This window comes from Acanthaster planci, linkage group LG14 (genome assembly GCF_054643075.1).
Source record: "Acanthaster planci isolate LZ-2023a linkage group LG14, COTS_SCS, whole genome shotgun sequence".
Taxonomy (NCBI): domain Eukaryota; kingdom Metazoa; phylum Echinodermata; class Asteroidea; order Valvatida; family Acanthasteridae; genus Acanthaster; species Acanthaster planci.
In genome coordinates this window covers 9,579,326-9,599,550 of record NC_141790.1, presented here as the reverse complement: position 1 = coordinate 9,599,550, position 20,225 = coordinate 9,579,326, and the positions used below count along the sequence as shown (strand labels likewise).

The 20,225-nt window shown below is 42.8% G+C and overlaps 2 protein-coding genes across 3 annotated transcripts; one reads left to right on the top strand and one right to left on the bottom strand.

The window, feature by feature from the left end:
- Positions 1-398: 398 nt before the first annotated feature.
- LOC110980813 (uncharacterized) lies at positions 399-14,470 on the bottom strand. Of its 2 annotated transcripts, XM_087145605.1 has the most exons (6): positions 12,787-14,470; positions 12,070-12,112; positions 8,510-8,676; positions 7,785-7,954; positions 5,532-5,710; positions 399-3,872 (listed from the first exon to the last, which is right to left on the bottom strand). In XM_087145605.1, exons 1-6 carry the CDS (start codon positions 13,138-13,140, stop codon positions 3,817-3,819), a joined length of 969 nt encoding a protein of 322 aa, XP_087001731.1. In that variant the 5' UTR covers positions 13,141-14,470; the 3' UTR covers positions 399-3,816. The 2 variants fall into 2 exon arrangements, with proteins under 2 accessions (XP_087001731.1, XP_087001732.1); XM_087145606.1 differs by lacking the exons at positions 399-3,872; positions 5,532-5,710 and adding an exon at positions 6,391-7,552 and having other exon boundaries at positions 12,787-13,881.
- Positions 14,471-20,001, top strand: LOC110980802 (cytochrome P450 2J4-like). Its single transcript, XM_022237788.2, has 5 exons — positions 14,471-14,825; positions 16,160-16,305; positions 17,104-17,908; positions 18,084-18,241; positions 18,469-20,001. The coding sequence occupies exons 1-5, from the start codon at positions 14,620-14,622 to the stop codon at positions 18,648-18,650; spliced, it is 1,497 nt and encodes a 498-aa protein (XP_022093480.2). The 5' UTR covers positions 14,471-14,619; the 3' UTR covers positions 18,651-20,001.
- The last annotated feature ends 224 nt before the right edge of the window (positions 20,002-20,225 follow it).

Below are 20,225 nucleotides of genomic sequence, written 5' to 3'. Positions count from 1 at the left end.
GCGGTGCCCCACATGAGAGAATACTGAAAACAATGAGTCATGTTTACAAGTATTTCTTGTTGAGCAATAACATAACTACAGATCTTTTATCATGACGATACCGTGTTTGTCTGGTCAGGGTCAATAGTGGGCCTAATGTAAGGTCGCAGGTGACGCCCGGTTGTAGTTTCCCTCGGGGGAGCACGGGGAAGAGAAATGGTGTCGTTCCTTCAGGGTGGAGGACGTGCGTCCCCAGGTAAAGAGATCCAGGGAAAAAAGGCGCGTCGGACACTACCGCCTGGCTTTTCTGATTATCTTTAGGCTACATGAGGTCAAAATCCCCAGATGAAATCATATCCATGTGAAAAAAATCTGCGCATGACAGCAAATGAATAAATACATTTTACAATGTAGGCTACACAATTATACAAGTGTTAATGTGTTGCTTCAAATGGCGTGCATTGGTACGACACAAAAGTAATTCACAATTCACCCAACACTCGTGGGCTTGTGGCTTCAGGTATCTCGAGCCTAAACCATTCTGTGCAGAATAACACAAGATTTGCAAAAATAAGATATATATACATTAAACCTACATTATGCTCATACCTTTATACAGTCATAAAAATAGCTGGTATACGGAGCTCTGGAAGTGCCATCCTATTTGTCGAGATCCTGACATATTATTTTTATCTCAGGATGATGACATATTACGGGCAACATGGCGACACCATGAGATGTTTTATCGTAGGATTAGAATATCCTGTAATGGAAATGACAACATCCCACGACAATTTATCATGGGATGACGATATCCTAAAAGTTGGATAACGACATCCTGAGTTAATTTGGGATGACGACATCATAAAAGTGATATGATGACATTATTTGTCAATGGGTGCTTTGACAAACCACCTCGAAAACAGATGGCCTGACATGGTAGTGTTTTCAAAGCAGTGTCCTCCTGTTGCCATACATGATATTATTTAGATTATGTTACACCGCCTGTTACAAGTTGTTGAGCAAACATCACACTTGGTGGATGTCTCTGGATGATGACATCCTGAGCTACTGATTATCGTCATTATCTGAGGATGTCGACATCTTGCGTTTATTATGTCGTCATCCTGAGAAAAACATGTCAGGATCTCAACAAGTCGGATGGCACTTCCAGAGCTCCGTACCTGTTGTAAATATAAGTCATTGTGCACTATACGCGCACAGAACCTAAAGTAGTTGCTATGGATATGACCCAGAAGTCATTGAAAGTTTCCACACATTCATCCACGCACGCCGCACGTGCATACTAGACTGTAAGACACATGTACTTAATACAACTCGTGTACAGAGCTGTCGCACTCCGTAAATTTAGTAGAGGAGCCCAGCCAAACAGTAATAAACAATCCATTTAAGAAGCCATTTACCGAATACACAATCCATTTAAGAAGCCATTTACCAACTATTAATACCCAATTTTAATACGGTTTGGAAATAAGAAAGAGCTAACTACAAGATCAATATGGTACCTCCTAGGGCTCAACATTGGAAAATTATTAATGTGGAAAGCGGGGGCCCCCAAAGTAATACATTTTCACACATTGATAAAAGGGAACAAACAACCGGTATTTCGTTTCCCTCCAGCCTCAATTTGATTACATTGCTATGAATGTTAGAAAATAAAGATGGGCTGAGGGTTATAAAGAGACAGCAGCGAATGCCCTCTGAAAAAGGAATGTCTTTAATTTTACTTTAAAATCTTTAAAACTCATTTCTTAGATCGAATCGCAGCGCATTCCATAATTTGGGACCCGCAGAGACAAAAGCCCGATCGCCTAGCGTAGACAACATTCTCCCCTGAGGAAAATTCAACGAAGTCCTATGGATGATCTGAAATTATAATTACTTTGATGTTTGGCAGCAATCACATCACGCAAATAGTCTGGTGCCATATTAAAATAGTTGATATGTGAGAATGTCTCTGTGGTTTGGTAACCAGCCTGGCAGCAACATTTTGGACTCTCTGCTGCTTAGACAGCTTGCATGCAGGGTGACCATAGTACAGACTATTTAAATAGTCTAAACAACTTGTGACGAAAGCATGAATTAATGTATTGACAGACTATTGACAGGTACTAGAAGCCGGAAGAGCAGAGTTTTGAAATCTGAACAGACATAGCCAAATTGGAGTCTATCCGGACACAATGTTCACTTGGCATGCACCAGGTTAATTTTTGCTAGCTGCTGTCTGGTACCAAGAATAATAAATTCCGTCTTATTACCATTTAACAAGAGCTTGTCATGAAGAGCCTAGGCCCTAATATCACTTACACATTTTCCATAGACAATATTGCAGTGACCATATTGAGTGACAGGCGATCAATCCGATGCAAACTGTCCACTTGACAATTATTGGTGATCGAGTATTACGTAATACTCCAATTTGGTCCCAAAATGTGAGCGTTTTAAAAGCGTGTATTCGCGATTGAAAACAGGCCATAAATTTAAAATGGTATATTAGCTTTGATAAGGCGTTGGTTCCGTATTAAAATACGAGCAGGCATCAGGAGTGGGGTTTTTTTATTGACACTACGTGAAGCAGGAGAAAATGGCTGAGAGAGTACATCGAGCGCATATAAAGCTTTGATACAAAAATCAAGGATATTCATTATCTCGTTTATTATTCATAAAAGCCCCATCAAGACCCTACCATTGCTTATTTCCTCCCTTAATCCTCAAACAGCCAGGTTATTTTGGCCCATCTCACAGCTGGGGGAAGATTCCCCCGCCCCGCCCTCTTTTTTATGGTAACGTTTATATCAGGGCATCGTGTCCGGGACTCCTCAGTACAGGATCAACGATCGGTGTATTATGCAATCACCAATACTGTCAAGTGGACAGTGTGCATTGGGCCGATCGCTTGTCACTCACCGTCGTAAATCATTAGCCATTGATTAGGAGTTAAGGACTAGCTACTTAGCGCAAAAGCGGTCATGCAACCGCCATAGGGATACAACACAGACATCCGCCGTATAAAAGGATCTTTTTTAGTCATGGCATGTAATGCAGGTGCCTCTCCAGAGAAACGTTACGTTATAGGTGGGTGCGTTTGCTTAGGCACCGTTCCATGACAGATACCAACTGGGCCCCAATAACCTTACTGGCAGAAATACACAATATCTTCTAGTTGACTCGAAGGGGAAAGCAATTCAGTCAGTATTTTTTGTTGAATCCGTATACCAGAGGCCGCAGGTTCAAATTCCGCTGCAGTCAATTTCTTTGTTCATCTTAATAATCATTTGTAAGCACTTAGCCAGTTTCCCTATACAATTTGTTTCATAATTTATGATCAAAAAGTTGCGTCCTCTTCAAGTGATCCCTGTTCCCCCCTTCCCAGGTTGTATGGTGTTAGGCTATTGGGGCGTGATCCCTGGCTAGATGGTGTTTCAGACTTCATAACAGAGATACTGAAAAATGGAAAGAGCCACCAACATAGGACCGGATAGCTCAGTTGGTGGAGCACTGGTACGGTATTCCGGAGGCCGCAGGTTCAAATGCCACTCCAGTCAATTTCTTTGTTCATCTTTATAATCATTTGTAAGTACCTAGTAAGTTTCCCTACGTAATTTGTTTCAATTAGTTTGAAATCAAATTTGAAAAATAATTTCTGGATGGGATCACTCATTGGCTGCTCATTGACTAGAATTTAAAGTACTTTAAACAGTATCACATATTTTTTGTATTAAAATAACTTAATTGCAGCTACCTTTAAATATTAGGCCCTAAAACCTTAGACAAATGTGGTTTTCCCATCCGACGAGTAATTCATCATTGAAATCCCTACTTGGCTTCCACATGTATGGTCAAGAAATCCGCACGTCTAACAGTATTGGTACCTGTTGAATACACAGCGATAATGACAGATCAACATGTTTGACCTTTCCAATATCCAGAACTCAAAGTACGCATTCTAGAGCCAAAAAAATCCCCCCCAAATCAATTGCAAATAGACCTTCAACATAATGACGTAATGCAGTGTTTACCGCAGGGCATTGTGGGTGAAAGGTGGGGATGTTGCAGGAACGCGTGCGTACACGTTTTGTGTAAGGTATACTATAATGCGTGTGTATCGACCTGACACGACAAAAATGTAAAAATATAAAAACAAATCGCTTCGCTTTGATGGCCTTATTTCTCACGGAACTTATCCAAATCTGTCGCCTTTTGCGGTCCCGTGGAAGTTCAAAAACGCAGCTCTGGTGTTCTTTGAGTGCTTGATAAACACAATGGAACACAGCAGTTCACGTGGACCATTACGGACGATAATCGGGATTTTTGTATTTTATTGTTTTTTTTCGTGTCGGGTTGATACACACGTCATTATAGTACACGTTACACACATAGCGTGTCACGTCGACGCGATCCCGCAACATTCCCACCTTTGAACCACAAGGCACCGCGGTAAACACTGCATTACGTCATTATGTTGTAGGTGTATTAGTCAGTGTTAAGTCGTTGGTTGATGTAAAACACTTGAGTGCATCCCATGCAGGCCACCGATGTTCCGGATTTGCCATTGGAATATAACGCGTTGTGACCGTTTGGAGTCTAGTTCCACTGCGCATGACCTAGCATACAGGACACTGAAGACTAAGGAACGTGGCAGGCCAGAAATTCATACGTGTGCGAGGAACGGACAAAATTTCATGACAAATTTGAATTCCATTGATGGGAGGTTTTGATTACCACGGCGGTGAACGAATTTCTTAGGTCTGGGTCAAACACCGTGCTACGTACCGATTCTATAATTTCACTATCCAATGCAGCGTTATCGCCATTTTGTTCTTCACTCTTAAAATTCCATTCTACAAATTTATGGATGCGCGTCGATTCATCTGTCCGCCCCTTAGTTTCATTCGGCAAATAAATATTTACATTGTTGAATTTCCCCTGTTTGTTAGTTTGCGTAGATTAAAAGCAAAAGTTGGTTGCAAACAATCATTAAAGCATGCACAAGCATAACTTTGAGAAAGCTTTTGGGTGTGTTGAAATGTCACTTTTAATTTTATGTTTTCAGCAACTGCAAAACCAGCTGCGAAACCAACGTCATCCATGTGCGTCTTTTGGATTTGTCAAAATGTTTGTATTTTGTTAAACTTTCAACCTCACATATGCTGCTAAGCATGCACATTCCAAAAACGACAAGCCGAATTGCGAAATTCATGAAAATGACAAGACGTTTGACGCCACGCCGTGTGAGAGGCCGTGCACTGCGACACAGGCTATCGTGTAGCACGGTAGGATCGTATTTCATTCCAGCGTTTACGTCAAACGACGTGCTTTTGCTGCTATAAATGAAAAAAAAGTGTTTGAGTTCGACACGGGAGAAGCACTTCGTTTGACACAGGCCTAACACTCGAAGCCGCTAACTGACGGCTTCCATAGGTGCGTGTGTCATTTGCAGCCGTAGCCGTGTAATTTGCACTTAATGCATTTATAAGGGAAATGCCTTTAGGGATAACTGACAGAAAGTGGGCTCGTGTAGGCTTGCTCACCTGGAGTTAGCACGCCGTGCCAACTTTTTTTGCCGGCTGCTGCGCTGTAAAGTAAGACAGGGTAGGCCGAAGATCGCTCCCATTCACAGTCAGTGTTCATCCTGGAGTCCACCACAGCAAGCCAGCCGGAGTCAATTCGACAGCCACGATAAGTGTGACTGATGAAGAATCGGCGGTCTCTTGGTGGAGGCGAGAGAAGAAAACCGTGAACATTATTTAAGTAAATGGTGAACTTCTTTAAGGTTGCACGTGCAAAAGTCAATACTGTGCCATGTGTAGTCAAACGACCGTCGCGGAGCGAAAAAACTTGGTGGCTATTTTTCCCATTCTGCGCACCAAAATCTAAAGATGTGAATTTGATGTGAATTAGAGAGGGTCGATTCGATCTGACAGCTGGTGCTGGATGCAAAAACACAAATCCCATCCAAATTCAATAGCCTCCGCTCAAACCGATTCGATCTGATGACCTTCATGGCTCAATAAGCCTTTTGCAAGTAAAAGTTTGAATGAAATCTGGTATACTGAGTTATCTGAGTACACTTAAATATAAAAACTTGAATTCACCATACTAAAGACACTGTTGCTATACCTGCAACAGTGTCTTTAGTATAGAGAATTCAGTGTTATGTTCAAGTAAGGGACAATGAAATAGAATTATTTTACTAAATTTTACTAAATTCTTGAAATTGCACCCTGGGTTCCAATTAATTTGATTTTAAATTATTGTTCTACGATCTTGACCCATATTTTGTATATTCATGAGCCATATGATGATGTTATCCAAGGCACTGAACCTCAATGTTGCCCTGATTTGTGCATAAAGCATTTCTGGATTTTTTAATACTGCCATCGTAGATTTCATTTCCTTTGGCAATTTATTGTTGTGTAAGTATATGGCAATAAGCTAGGGAGCAACCTCTTCTCAAAAATGATTTCGAAGAGCCAAATCAGAGTGCACAATTTTAACATGAAAGTATGCAAACTAAGCAATGTCTTCCTGGGTTTACATTAAGGCAAAAGCGCCCTCACTTGTCCGGAAATGCCTGTTAAATTTTGAATGTTTAGAATTTAAAGTGCACTTTCAGTTCACCTAATTCAAAATAAGCGTCTATATAGTTCTCATACATAAACGATGAGTACAGACATACACAAAAAGTGATAACGAAAAAATTTCATTGCATGGTTCCTTTAGAGAACTCAGTGTACCAGATTTTATTCATATATATCGCGCAAAAGGCTTATCTCAAGTGGATTCAAATCCCAAAAAAAGCCAAACCTTATCCAATTTGGCACTAAAATAAGAAGTTGTAGCCAATTTATTTCGAGAGTCATACACTTCATTGTAAAATTAACCAACTGCGTAACACTGTATGAAATCTAAATACCGACTTCATGAGGTCTGTTACCATTTTTTTCGTCTAGGGCCTAATGTCAGAACTTCTTTGACAGGTAAAAATTCGACGAAACCGTCCACGTAAATTTCTAAAAACAAAACTTCACACTATTTAACCTGCGATTTGGCAACCCCAGGCTGTACTCACTTTGCAAGTATGAACATAAATACTGGACCGTGGCAATTCCTTGACGAATATATTTCCCGTAAGGTGCACCACCTGTTTACCATGTACATCTTAACCCAAAGCTATCTACCCGAACCCAGTGGTTAAGTGGACTAAAAACAGTGCAAATCAGCTGGGCAAATGCAATGATTGTCCGCTAGGATCAGCCCAAAAGTTGAGTCGTTACTAGGTGACGAGGTCGACTCATTAGGACACATTTAACTCGACTTTGGAAGGCGGGTTAAAGAAGTCAGGTAGAGTGGGGATTTGAGTATGGTGCGGATTTGGGGTGAGGGTCCTAATACTCAACCAGGATAAAAATAGCTGTCTTTGCCATGGCGACGCAACATCAATGGCTTCATGGGTTTCCACGATGCTCCTCCTTTTTTGAGTACATGGATGGGGGTGCGACGTCAGGATTTTTGCCCCTCTTTGTATGCAACAAGTACGGTATTTCTGGATCTGTTCAGCGATTTGTAAACAAAAATGAGTTTATCGCAAGCTGTTAAATCGCCAGTCATCGTATGCCAAGTCACTGGCTGTTCTGACGAATTGTGACAATAGGTGTCCCATTTGGAATGACCAGCATCCAGAGCCCATTTAGAAACTTCACTGGAAATGCAACAAGCAAAAATGAGGCAACCAATGCAGTATATGAGCCGCCTGCTGATAAGCACTGCTCTTCCATACTCACTCTTCAGCGTGCCCCTTTATGCCAAAGAAATTAGTCGAGGTTGATTCCAGGTCCTCCCACGGGCTTGAGATGAGGCGATCCTTGGTGAACCAGTTTAGGATATCTGATCCGGTTCCATCGAAAATCAGTTGGGCTTTACACAGTTTGAGTTCGAACAAAGACAATTTCACCTAAGGACAAAGTATACATCAGAAAAAAGGCACAGGCGTTACCGGTAGTGCATGGAGTTGCCTCAAGTCGGGTTAGGGTAAATTTTAGTTGCCACTGCGAATGGAACTTCGGTTCCGACTGACCCTGTCTGGAGCTCTCTTGAGAGTTGCTAAAATCTGTTTCAGGTCAGAATAGATGGTAAGTTACTGTAACAGGGCATGATATGTGATACGGTACATACTTATATTGAAACCAAAAGAAAAAACAAGCCAAACTAAATAACAACTGAACAAAATACTTAAACACTAAAAGAATACGAATTTACCATTTGGCACTGTGTGCTAAAAAAAGAAATCAAAATCAAACATTTAATTTAAAAAAGGCTGCGTTCTTGTCTGTTCAGTTTGGCTTGCTCCTATTTTCATACCGAATTCTAAAGTGACCATGGTATAAAAATCAGTTCTGACCAACGGTTGAGACTATGCGTAATATTGAGTAAAACTGGATCAGACACGGCCGAGGTTAGACCAAAGTCTAGGAACTCTGGCCCGGGATGACAAATTCTGCGTCCTCACCCGCCTCACGGTCAGGTTTCCGCTCTTCCAAGCCCCGTACAACGAGTCATCGCGGTAACTCCCACTGGATGCCCTCACGCTCACATCCAAAGATGAGACAGTCCACAGGTCGTAAAGCTTCACACCTCTCCCTGCCATTCCTCTGAACACAAGCTGCCATTCAGGGTCTACAAGACATCAACGACTGAGGTAACGTCCCACTTGGTATTTTATTTAGGAAGAGCTTTAAGCACGTTAGACCTTACCACTTCACACTCTTGTGATTGGCTGTGAAGTATTTGTCCGTGCATATATAAAAATGAATTCAGAACTGGATGGAATTTTATCCGCTCTCAAATTCAAAAGAGTTTCCAATCTCTTAAATATGAAGGAAAAATAATTAAGATTTAGAATAAAAATCTAAGACAGTGGAGTGTTAATAAGCATGGTAGACTTTCGAGTTGCTCAGTGGCAGCAACATGGCGGTCCTACGTGACTGGTTAACTATTAGTCGCGTCACGTGTCAGCAAATATGAACATGTACAAAAATGCGCCTCTCAGAAGCGCCGTTAAAGTCTCAAAATTGCATGTTGAACGATGCACAGGTTCCCTTTGAAGCGTTGACTAAATCGACAGACTGATTACATTACGGCCATAGTACCACAGAGCTAAAAATAAAAAACAAGAGCGTTAACTTCTCATTCTCTGCGCAGAGAAAATTATTTGACGGCATCCTGGCCGCAGACATTTTGAATTCATGTGCGTGCTTGTGGAACATTCGAAATGAGATATGAATGAATGAATATCGAATAATGTATTCTAAATGCAACGCACAAGTACAGCATACGCGAACGTCAGGGCATCTTTTGGCGCACACATACAGAGCAAGTGCAAATGTTTATTATATAGTTGACTATTTTAAAAAGAATGTTTCCCTAACATTTGAGAAAGGTTTTCTAATTTCGTGTGCCTGTCTTTTGATGGCTTTATTTCGATGAATTGGTTCAGCTAAATTTAAAAGTCGTACCGTTAATTCTATATCCAGCAAGAAATGAGACCGAGGGGTACCCCCCAACATGCCCAATCGCTATACACACTCTACACTATTGTTATTTAACACATCCCCCCCCCGACGTCTGAAAAGAATCCCTCGGATTCCACTCAAACAATGACCAACACGACGCGGTTCTCTCCGTCTCATATCTCGCTTCATTTGATGCAGCGAGGTATGAGACGGAGAGAACCCCCCCTGCTTTGTGTCGGTCATTGTCTCGCAGGAATCTGGGGAATTCCTTTCAGACATCTTGGGGGGGTGTTAAGTAACAATAGTCTGGAATGTGTATAGGGATTGGACATGTTGGGGGGGTACCCCTCGGTCTCATTTCTTGCTGGGTATATGCTGCATATGTCTGGAGCAGCAGCTTTCATAGGAATCGGGAATCGATAAAATCCAATTTATACATAACAAGCGTCAGCTGAAAAGAGTGTGCTGTCGGTGCATTGCCACCACAGTTGTGGCGTCTAACCGGATTAGGCCGTAGAGGATTTTCCGTCACGTGATTTTTGACGGCCAGCGTTCAATCAAAGAGGAAGGACACAGAAGGATTTGCAACTCTGGCACTTCAAATTGTTCAATGATCGTCGCCGCCGAGTCAGACGCACTAGAGAAAACATATCAAAAATGCCTGATTACCGCCTGCATCTTAGCTGGACAAGCGGGGCCAGTGATTTCCTAGTAATGCTTGTTTTGCTCGCAATTTAATACAAATTATTGCTTTGACAAGGAAATAGAGAGAGAAAATCCCTGATATTAGACACACTTTTGCCATTTTAAATAAACATTTTAAATTTTGATACACAGTTCCGTTATCATACAAAGTTTGTCATATCAGTGTTCAAAGACTTGGTACAAATTTGGCTAAGACTGGCCAACAAAATATTGACTTGTACTGGAAAACTAAGTTCATAAGTAACAAAATGCGCTATTTCATCACAGGAAGTGATCATGAAATCTCATAAAATACACTTCTGTACAAATGCCACAATAAAAACGATTCATACAAAACACACAATCTTGTAAACAACCGGGCTAGGTATTCCCAAAATAACTCCAGAAGAAAGCGTTCATTAAGGGCAATGACTGCACACAGATTTAGGGCGCACAGCGTAATGCAAGCAACTGCGCAAGCATTAAGTTTCACGTTGTCATGAGATCATACCAAGCACCAACAAAGGCATGAATATTCAATTTCCTATACCTCAGTGCACAAAGTTTTAAGGATGTAGATTACCAGCAACAAATTGCAGCGGCGATCATAGGGTACATAGGGGATTCGTGGTTGGGAAACAGACGGTGCACAGCAAGCGTTCGCTGTGCTCTGGCTATGGACGTAGGCCCTACCAGGCATGCCAGAAAGCGGTAATTGGCCAGATGTTACAGCCCGGGCAGTTCAAACTCTTTCCGTGTCCTTCCTGTATGGTTCAATATTATGCAAATATTGACTGCTTCCAGTGGTACAGTAAAACTAGTCTCCAGAGGTGCTCCATGGAGCATGCTATCTTCCGGAGGCAAAGCCGAGGGAAAATAGAATGTTCCATGGATCACCTAGGGAGGGTAGTTTTACTGTATCGCGAGATAAAGCAGTCAATATTTGTTTTATAACACCTCCCCACAGATTCTGCAAATTTAAGCCAAAAATTAATAATGAAACACCAAATTGGAATTAACATTCCTCAAATTTAATTCAAGAATTCCAAGCGGAACAGAAACGTTCGAATACATTCGTTAAACCGATGTTGTTTGCTATGAGCCGAAATACACGCCTATGTTTTCGTTGCTACGGATATAGTTCTTTGGTTGCTACGGGTATAGTTCTTTGGTTGCTACGGATATAGTTCTTTGGTTGCTACGGGTATAGTTTTTTTGAAGCGGTGGTATAAATATAGTTAAACTAGCAAGCGTCACATGACACACTTTGGGTCAATCAATCTGTGGGCGCTCGGAAATAGGCGCGCCTTCAAAGTCTCTCAACTTTCAGGCGTACATAAAACTGCAAATAGAAAATAGAAGATTCGAAAAGGCACGCAAGTCCACGGACATGGTACGCTTTCTAAAATGCCTTTGCCCGTCATGTAACGTCACTTGAAAAACCTCTATGGATGGCACCATGCTTGTGGATTGAATATACAGTCGCGCGTTCAACACTGTGCAACCAATAGCGTATTGTGATTTGCTTTTCGAGCGGTCTAAAACTAACATAACCGCAGTTATAGCGTCTTGGGTGAGTTCAGATTTATGTTTATGTTCCTGTTTTAGTCTTTGGCAGATCCCCACAAAAAGAACACGAAAGTGAAAGCTGTATATTCTCCAAATCAATCCAACAAATAACATGCGAGTAACCCAAAAATGCTCGCTTACAACACCTGAATACTTTTTTATCAACAATTCAGAAATTTGGAACCGCTCCAATTGTGGCAAAATTCATGAAAAAAAACAATTGCGAGTCACACGTTACTGCCTTAAGCAATAAAGATTATCCGTTCTCAATTTTAAAAAATCAGAGCAGTTGGAAATACCTTACCTGTTCTTGATGTTACATCGAGCTCTGGGCAGTTGGAGTTTACCTGAAAAAAATCACACACGAGTGTGTTCCATCGGCAATCGGTGCTATATTTATAAAAGCCGTCGTTCCAGAATTGCTTGTGCGAGTGTGCTGAGTTACGATACCCCAGGACGGGTTGACTTTTGAAATTCTGTTTCCATTTTTCCAATACTGTTTGTGGTTTGAAATTAACTCCCAGGAAAGGTTAGACAGTAAAACATTGACGCCTTGACAAGGTCTACGAATTACCTGACTTTCGGAACATGTTCAAAATGTAAGGTTAGTTAATTATGCAAGGCGCTCAGAGGTACGTTCTCTTTAAGATAAACTTGCATGTCGGGAGTAAAAGAACATAGTGGTGCAGTGGGAGTGTTACACGAAAGCTGAAACAGTGACACCTTTCAGTGTTTTGTGTGGGCACTAAAACATAGTGATTTTCTTTATAATAAACATTTGTGGCATTTCTGAGGTGTGAAGCCAATTTGGGGGGCTTTGTACACGCTTTGGAAAGGAAGGGATATGAAGTCATACCAAAATTAGCTCTCTCTGGTCATATTTAAAAACCAAAGCCTTTGGCTCCTTCTTGAGGGCTATGGCCGCCCAGGCCCCCGGATCTACTCGTGAAACGAGCTTTTCAGACATAAGCAGAACGTGTCGTTCTTCCCAGAAAACCGTGATGAGCGTTTAAGCACTCACCTGCCCTATTTGTACGTTGTAGTAGAAAAGACTGCTGTCTTCCTTCGAATTCTCGGGGAATTCTTCCAACCTGGCGTCATTGAGCTGGCAGGTCCGGATCCCGCCGGCCTTGCCGTAGTTGAAGGACCGACACCGCGCGTTGTTTTCCCTCAAGCACAGAGCCGCGCACCGGACCGGAGATACCCCCGACAGGTTTCTGACGGCGTGACCGACCAGCGCCATATGCATGATATGCGTGATATGCGTGAACGCCACGTTAACAGCCTTCTTGCACGTTTCCTGGGACGATGCGGTAGCTACGCTTCCACTTACTGCTTCTGCCAACACCACGACTGCCAAAACAAGTAACTTCATTCTCAAAACTACAGAGCACCCACTGAAATAGACGGCACTGATCACTGGAATATGGTAATATAAATTTCAGTAACAGTGATGGCCACAGATAGACGTGGTGTTTTTTCTTAATTAATCACGAACGCGACGTTGGCATAGCAACAGTTTCGCCGCTTGTCTGTGGGCTAGATGGCAATATGCGTCGTTTCATACTCCTAAATGAGGATGAACAAAGGCACCACAACTGGAGTAAATAAGGCGCCTCGAACAATGTTCGTTCGACTAGAAATTCCAAATACTTATTGTAGACCTGAAAAATTACCCTCATTGTTGCTTTATCACGAAACTGTCATGAATTGTGTTCATGTTAAAGTTGCCCGCCAAAAAGAGTACATTATCCACGTATGGTAAGTAGTGTGTGAAATGAACTCACGGATGAATTCCTTTTTAACGTTTTAGAAACAAGCCTAGGAAAGATCCCCCTTTTAGTGAAAACTCACTTCAAGCGTCCACAATCTCACGCATCCTTGGCACAATCCTTGCTTTAGTGCATGAGCAATGCATAATGAGCCTGTGTTTAGTTTGTTAAGACGTAAAAGAGTAAAACCTTTCATCAGCACAGCAGTGGAAATATTATGCTAATTTCCTAACATAAACCCGTGGATCTGGCAGTTGGGTTCCCTCTCCCGGCTCATTGCCTTTTTTCGGGGGGGGCTACGTCTAAAGGTCGGAAGATCCCAACAATAGCATAAACCATGATGTAAAGGTCTTGTTTTGAGAGTACGGTTAAGGACGAAACAAAGATATTAAATGGCTTCCCAAAAGATGACAGTGTAGTCCCCCCCCGTCCTTTGCGAATAAATTTCCCTTGAACGAATAAAATTCCTGGATCTGCCCCTTAAACTCAGAGGAATTCCGCCTGGAATTCATTCCCACTAAAGGTCAGTGCATTCGCAGTCCAAATAACATTGCAGGGACTGGGAGCCAGTCTATCATTCCCCAGCTTCGTTGTGTAGCAAGGAATTTACCAGTAACGACAATGGACAGAAAGTTACTACGGGATGTTCATTCTGTAGGTATTGCACGTACATTACAAGCTACCGGTTCCCGTATAATATAATTGTGCAATCGATGGTACCACACACGATATGCATGTGTTGCGTACCGACTTAAGGAAAACCAGGGAATTCATTCCTGTATCAAGACTATGCTAACACAACTTCCCGATACGGGTGACTGACGGCCTTTGATCGATTCAAGTAGGGTAATGTGCATTGTATTTTGCAGTGCTTGTACCCATGGTTCAGTACAGCCTGTATGTTCAACATCGAGCTGGTGTCAAAGTCGATAAACCGTGTAAGTCTTTACATATTACGCTGGCAGCAAAGCCGTTGGGTGAGGACACCGTGGAAGACCGGGTAATAAATATATACATGATTACCTCCGGAGGTTCCCGGAATAGCAGTTGCTTCCTGACTGTTTACATATAGAGCCCCGAAAATGAACCTATTTGTTGGCCTGAAGCTTTTCGACCTACGGTCAGCCCTCCTCGGAGCCGTCGTGTTCCTGATTTTGTTCCGGTACCTTCGCCGCAGACGGTGGAACCTACCTCCCGGCCCCACTGGGTGGCCTGGGATCGGTTATGTACCCCATCTTGCCTTAACGGGAGAAGAACCGCACGTAGCGTTCTCCAAGTTGGTTCCGAAGTATGTATCTCCCCACTGCAGACTTCCTTTGGTTACATAATTTGCAAAGATCTCCACCCTCTCAGTTCTTGTGAAACTTGTAGGTCAAAATTAACTTGTAGATTGTATTTTTAACTCAGTTTAGTTTCCTTGTAGGCCCCTGGGCATTTCTCAGACCATGGAGCAATCATCCCCTCGACCCGATTTCCTTCTAGCCGACGTTAATTTACATCTCTGACTGCAGAGCATCAAAGAATTCAGATTCCCACCCTATCTAGCTGTCATTCCACTACCTCCAGGTTGCGCATGAATGCAATCGACATGTCACCATTCACCTTTTTCAGGGAGCTCAGCACTCCGTGTTTGATCCCTGTCCGCCTTGAAATTTCTGCCAAACCGAAAACTGCCAAGACCAAACTCCAAAGATGATTCCAACCCCCCCCCATGGCTGGCAAAGTACCCATTGATGTCGGTCAACAAGGTCAGGCGGGTTCGTTTTGTGTCGAAGACCAAATTCGACCGCCGAACAGTAGTTGACAACGAGCCAGTTCGGTATATTTCAATAGCACATGCCCCAAACGAAGCGCGTCCTAGGTCATTCGGACGGGAGTGCGAGGTCTGCTCTACTGTAAACTCGTCGAACTAGGCTGTCGGCCTTGGTAGATAAAAGGTGTTTTGTTACATGTTTGCATACTGGGTTCAGTCTTTCGCTTGAGGTCACAACATTCTGTTTTGATGTGTGCAAATAATTCGTCATCAACACCACGAAGTACTACTCATGTATAGATGTGTGCGCCGCTTCAGCGCGTATTTCAAAGAAGTGTGTTATTTTCATTTTAACGAAGTAGCACTCGGCACGTGTGGCACGTGCTCCGTGAGTTGTCGTTTTCAGGAATTGCCCTTTTCCTTAATTTATACAATTAAAACGAGTTTTAAGAGCATCTTCTAGTTATGTCACATATTTACGGGTGAATCAAATCATTTTAGACCTTTCGAAGTGTTTTTATACATGCTATATTGACAATACACATAAGTGCTACTTCGTGAAAACGAAAATCGTTCGATCATGCATCAGTGTACGATGTGCGCGCGTTCACTTCAGTGCTACTTTGTGAAACCGAAATTCTTGTAAACATGGTTTTCACGAATATCACGCAAGTGCAGTTGAGTGCTACTTCGTGGTGTTGGTGATGAGTTATGCCCGGAGAATTTCTGAAACAGACTTCCCGATTAATTTCTACCTCCAACAAAAAGTTCGTCAGTTTATGTAAGTTCCTTGAAGTTCCGACCATATACATGTGTATATACTATAATCATAAAAACACAAAGCTCGCCTCTAAATATTTCTTGAACAGATATGGTAACATCATTAGTGTGAACTTGGCGGGGCATTTGGTCGTGGTCTTGCACGGCTTTACCACCATCAGAGAGGCCTTCAATCAACAGCAGTTCAGCGCTAGACCGAGGATGTACACCAGCGAGAAGGTTCGACCCGGCGTGGGTAAGACCAGGATCTCGCCCGCTTTAATTTGTAATTATAGACTTCACGAAAGACGGACTGGTGATAATGGGTGTTCCCTCTGTACACTGAGGGTACAGACGAGTGGTGACAGCTGACGCACATTGGAGGGTTTGTTCTCGCATAACGAATACAAAAAGACTGAATCTCCTTGGAGCGCTCAAATTATCCCGACACTGATTTGTGGATATATCAACAGACTAATCCAGCCAGTGATCACTGTAGGGTATACCCCTCAAGGTATTCTGCAGCTGTGTAGCTTGGCCCTGACTTTTTTTTTCTGAATAACAATTTTCACAAATTTTGTATGTTGGGATGAACATGACAATGCAGAATTTTTAATTATGTTTTGGCAAAACTCTTCAAAGAAACAACGGGGGCCACTCGTGCTGATTATCTGAATCCATCTTTTCCCCAATACTTAGAACGAATCCCCTAGACCCTGGGAGATGGGCGCACCACCCTGAGATAAAAACAGAATTTATAACAAAGAGGAAAGGGGAACCTTTAGAGCTGGTCATGGGCGGAGATGATTACATTGGTAATTCCCCCAGGTCAAAAAGTGGGGGTGGGGGGATATGATCCCACACGTTTTTGGTGGGGGGGGATTACCTATATAATCATCCCCCTCTTTTCAATTCAACTTTGCGCACCCTCAACATGACTCTGCTTTTGCCGGTGTCATGATTTCACGTGGGATGGAGGCCGTGCTTAGTTTTCAGAAATTATCAGGAAAAAAATAAAGACGTTTGGTCCTGTATACTGGATTTTTTTTTTCAGGGGTTATCACATCCTCTGGTGACGTTTGGACAGAGATACGGAGATTCTCCCTGACTGTCCTAAGAGGACTGGGAGTGGGCAAATCCAGCTTCGAGGAGAACATCGCCGCAGAGGCAGAATTCTTGATGGAGGACTGGACGAAGTACGAGGGAGCAGCCTTCGACCCAAGGCACTCAATAGCCAACGCCGTCTCCAACGTGATCTGCTCCGTCGTCTTCGGGAGGAGGTTCCAGTACAACGACGCGGTTTTCAGGCGAATGCTGGAGTGTAACGACGACATCGTGGAGAGAGCGGGCAGCGGGGGAGCCATCGAGTTCTCCTCGCTACTGGCCCGACTGACCTTCTTGCCCTTCATCAGGGACTACATTGCTACCGTCCGGCAGTCCTACAACCAGATCCGGTCCATGGTCGTGCGGCACAACCAGGACTACGACGCGGACAACCCGCGCGACTTCATCGACGCCTACCTCCAGCACCAGCAAGCTAAGGAGCGGCAGGAGTGCGAGGCGTCGGTGTTTGACATGGACAACCTGACCAACTTGGTGAGCGACCTGTTCTTTGCCGGCAGCGAGACCACCACCACCACTCTCCGCTGGATGCTGCTGTACATGATGATCTATCCTGAGGTGCAGGCGAGGGTGCACAAAGAACTAGATGCCGTCACCGGACGCAATCGGTTCCCTAGGCTTGGGGACAAGCCGGATCTACCCTACACGGAGGCGGTGATCTGTGAGCTGCAGAGGATAACCACCATTGCCCCACTCGCAGTTCCCCATGCCTGTCTGGAAGACACCAAGCTACTTGGGTAAGTCTTGAAGAGCGCCATCACTCTCCCAACGAATGCACAGGTCATTGTGGGAAGTTGTTCCGCGGTCTCGTAATGCATGTAGTTTAACTAATGATTGTTTGCGTCTGAACGATACACTCTGCCATACACTCTCTGACTCGAGATTAACAAAGTGCACCGATGTTCATCCCAGGTACGATATTCCCAAGGGCACTATTCTCGTCTCCAACCTGTGGCACGACCACTTCGACCCCACCGTCTGGGAGGAGCCGAACGTCTTCCGGCCGGAGCGGTTCCTGGACCGGGATGGTAAAGTAGTCCGACGCGAGGAGATCAACCCTTTCGGAATAGGTAACTGACACGTGCAAACAAAGGCGATTTGGGGATGTTTGATTTTTTTTTTGTATGCAGGGAAAGTTTGATTTCTTCCCAACATCGAACTCAAATCCTGAATCTAATCGCCGCTTCTCAATTGCTGTGCGCTTCCACTTGCAATTTTGTAAGGATAATAAAACTAATAACTGCAATATTGATCGCACAAAATATTTGTTAACCTGGTTTGACTTCATTCCCGACAGGACGCCGCATCTGCCTCGGGGAGCACTTGGCAAGGATGGAGCTCTTTATCTTCATCACCTTCCTCCTGCATCAGTTCACCTTCAAGAAGCCTCAAGACGCTCCCCCACTGACGCTCAGAGGCATCAACTTTGGCACCTGGTCCCCAGTCGAATTCAAAGTGTGTGCTATCCCTAGAGTGTAAACCTCTTAGTTTACTTGAGCAAGCACGGTGTATATAACCAAAGTACATGTAGTGGAAAGTTATCTGCTGCAATCACCAAACTTTACGTCTAACATGATGAATAACTGATATTTTGTACTGACTCGCTGCCGTCAAAGGCTATCTCGAACCCACCATTTCAGCAAAATGCCAACAGCGTGACCCATTTTATAAATTCTTCGTTTAAAGATGGCAGACTGGATATTTTTTACAAACAACGCATGTCGAAATTCTCTTCCTTATAGCATGCATAGAGATGTCGTATGCATCCACACTGATCCTCACATGAATTGAAAACAACATTAATCTCAGAGCTTATGTATAAGCACCCAGCAATAGGCAAGCAATCAACCCTTAATCAAAAGTGTTCTATCTCAGAAATTATGGCTCATGCGCTCACAATTTGAAGTGAAAAATCTCGGCACTGAACCATGTCTGTTTCTGATTGAACGGCTATTGCAGTTATACTTATAGGTTTGTTCCAGGACTTGGCAGCAATAGATCAGACTAACAGTGTCTCTACACAGCAGCATGCCTGTTTCAAAGGGGATGACTGAATATCTCCGAACGAGTTCGTCTTTTTGTAAGAGAATGGCGAATCAGGCGATCTTTGCTCCTCAATCGGATCACCAATAACTATAAGCATTCCCAGTGACCCCCCCCCCTTCGATATCAAACAGAATGCGGGAAAATGTCGAAAGAGTGATTCATGCACTATTTGCCGAATTTAATAACTTTATCAACGTGATTACATGAATACAATGTGATTCATTTCTACATATCCATCCATTTTAGTTTTATTTCATCTTTTTTCATTTTGAGATATTTATTCTAATGGTAACGTATATTTTTTTTATTTTTATCCTTTTTCTTTGTGTATTTATTTTAAAATTCACATGTAGCGACTTTACTTTCGGTTAAATCTCAGTTTTATCTCTTTCTCTGTTATTACACAACTTTTAAAACCAACTTCAGCAATCACAATTCATGAACAATTTTGCAAAACAGATAAATCGTTTAGAAACTTACGAACGATACTTCCCAGATGAATGAAGTGATATTCCAAATGCATGTATTTTCCAAACGGAAGAATTTTTCTTTGGTGACTGGTGGATTTCAAAGAGTAAGCATGTACTTTCAAGGTTGTAAACGTAATCTTCATTTGAAGAGACAGTAAACTGTAGTTCTCAAATCAGTCACTCGGGAAACTTGCTTGGTGGTGGTGTAAAAGGTCCCCAGCTCCGTACAGTCATATCAATATCCTTTGCTAACTTAAATTTAGCGTATATCTGCAACTAACATATAGATATAAATCCATGGACCGTGCCATACACTAATGGTGTCGACTGCATGTCTGTGTGTAACTTCATGTGAAGCATGTGCTCTGCCTGTGAACGAAAAATAGTTGTGCTCCCAACCGAGGAGTTTACTCAATGGCTTAACTGGGACAGGAATGAAGCTTTTATGTACATGCAAATATACATAGCCAACTAACGCTAAACAAATGATGGATTCATCTCAAAGCACCAGCCTTTTTGTTCTTTTGTACAGTATGAA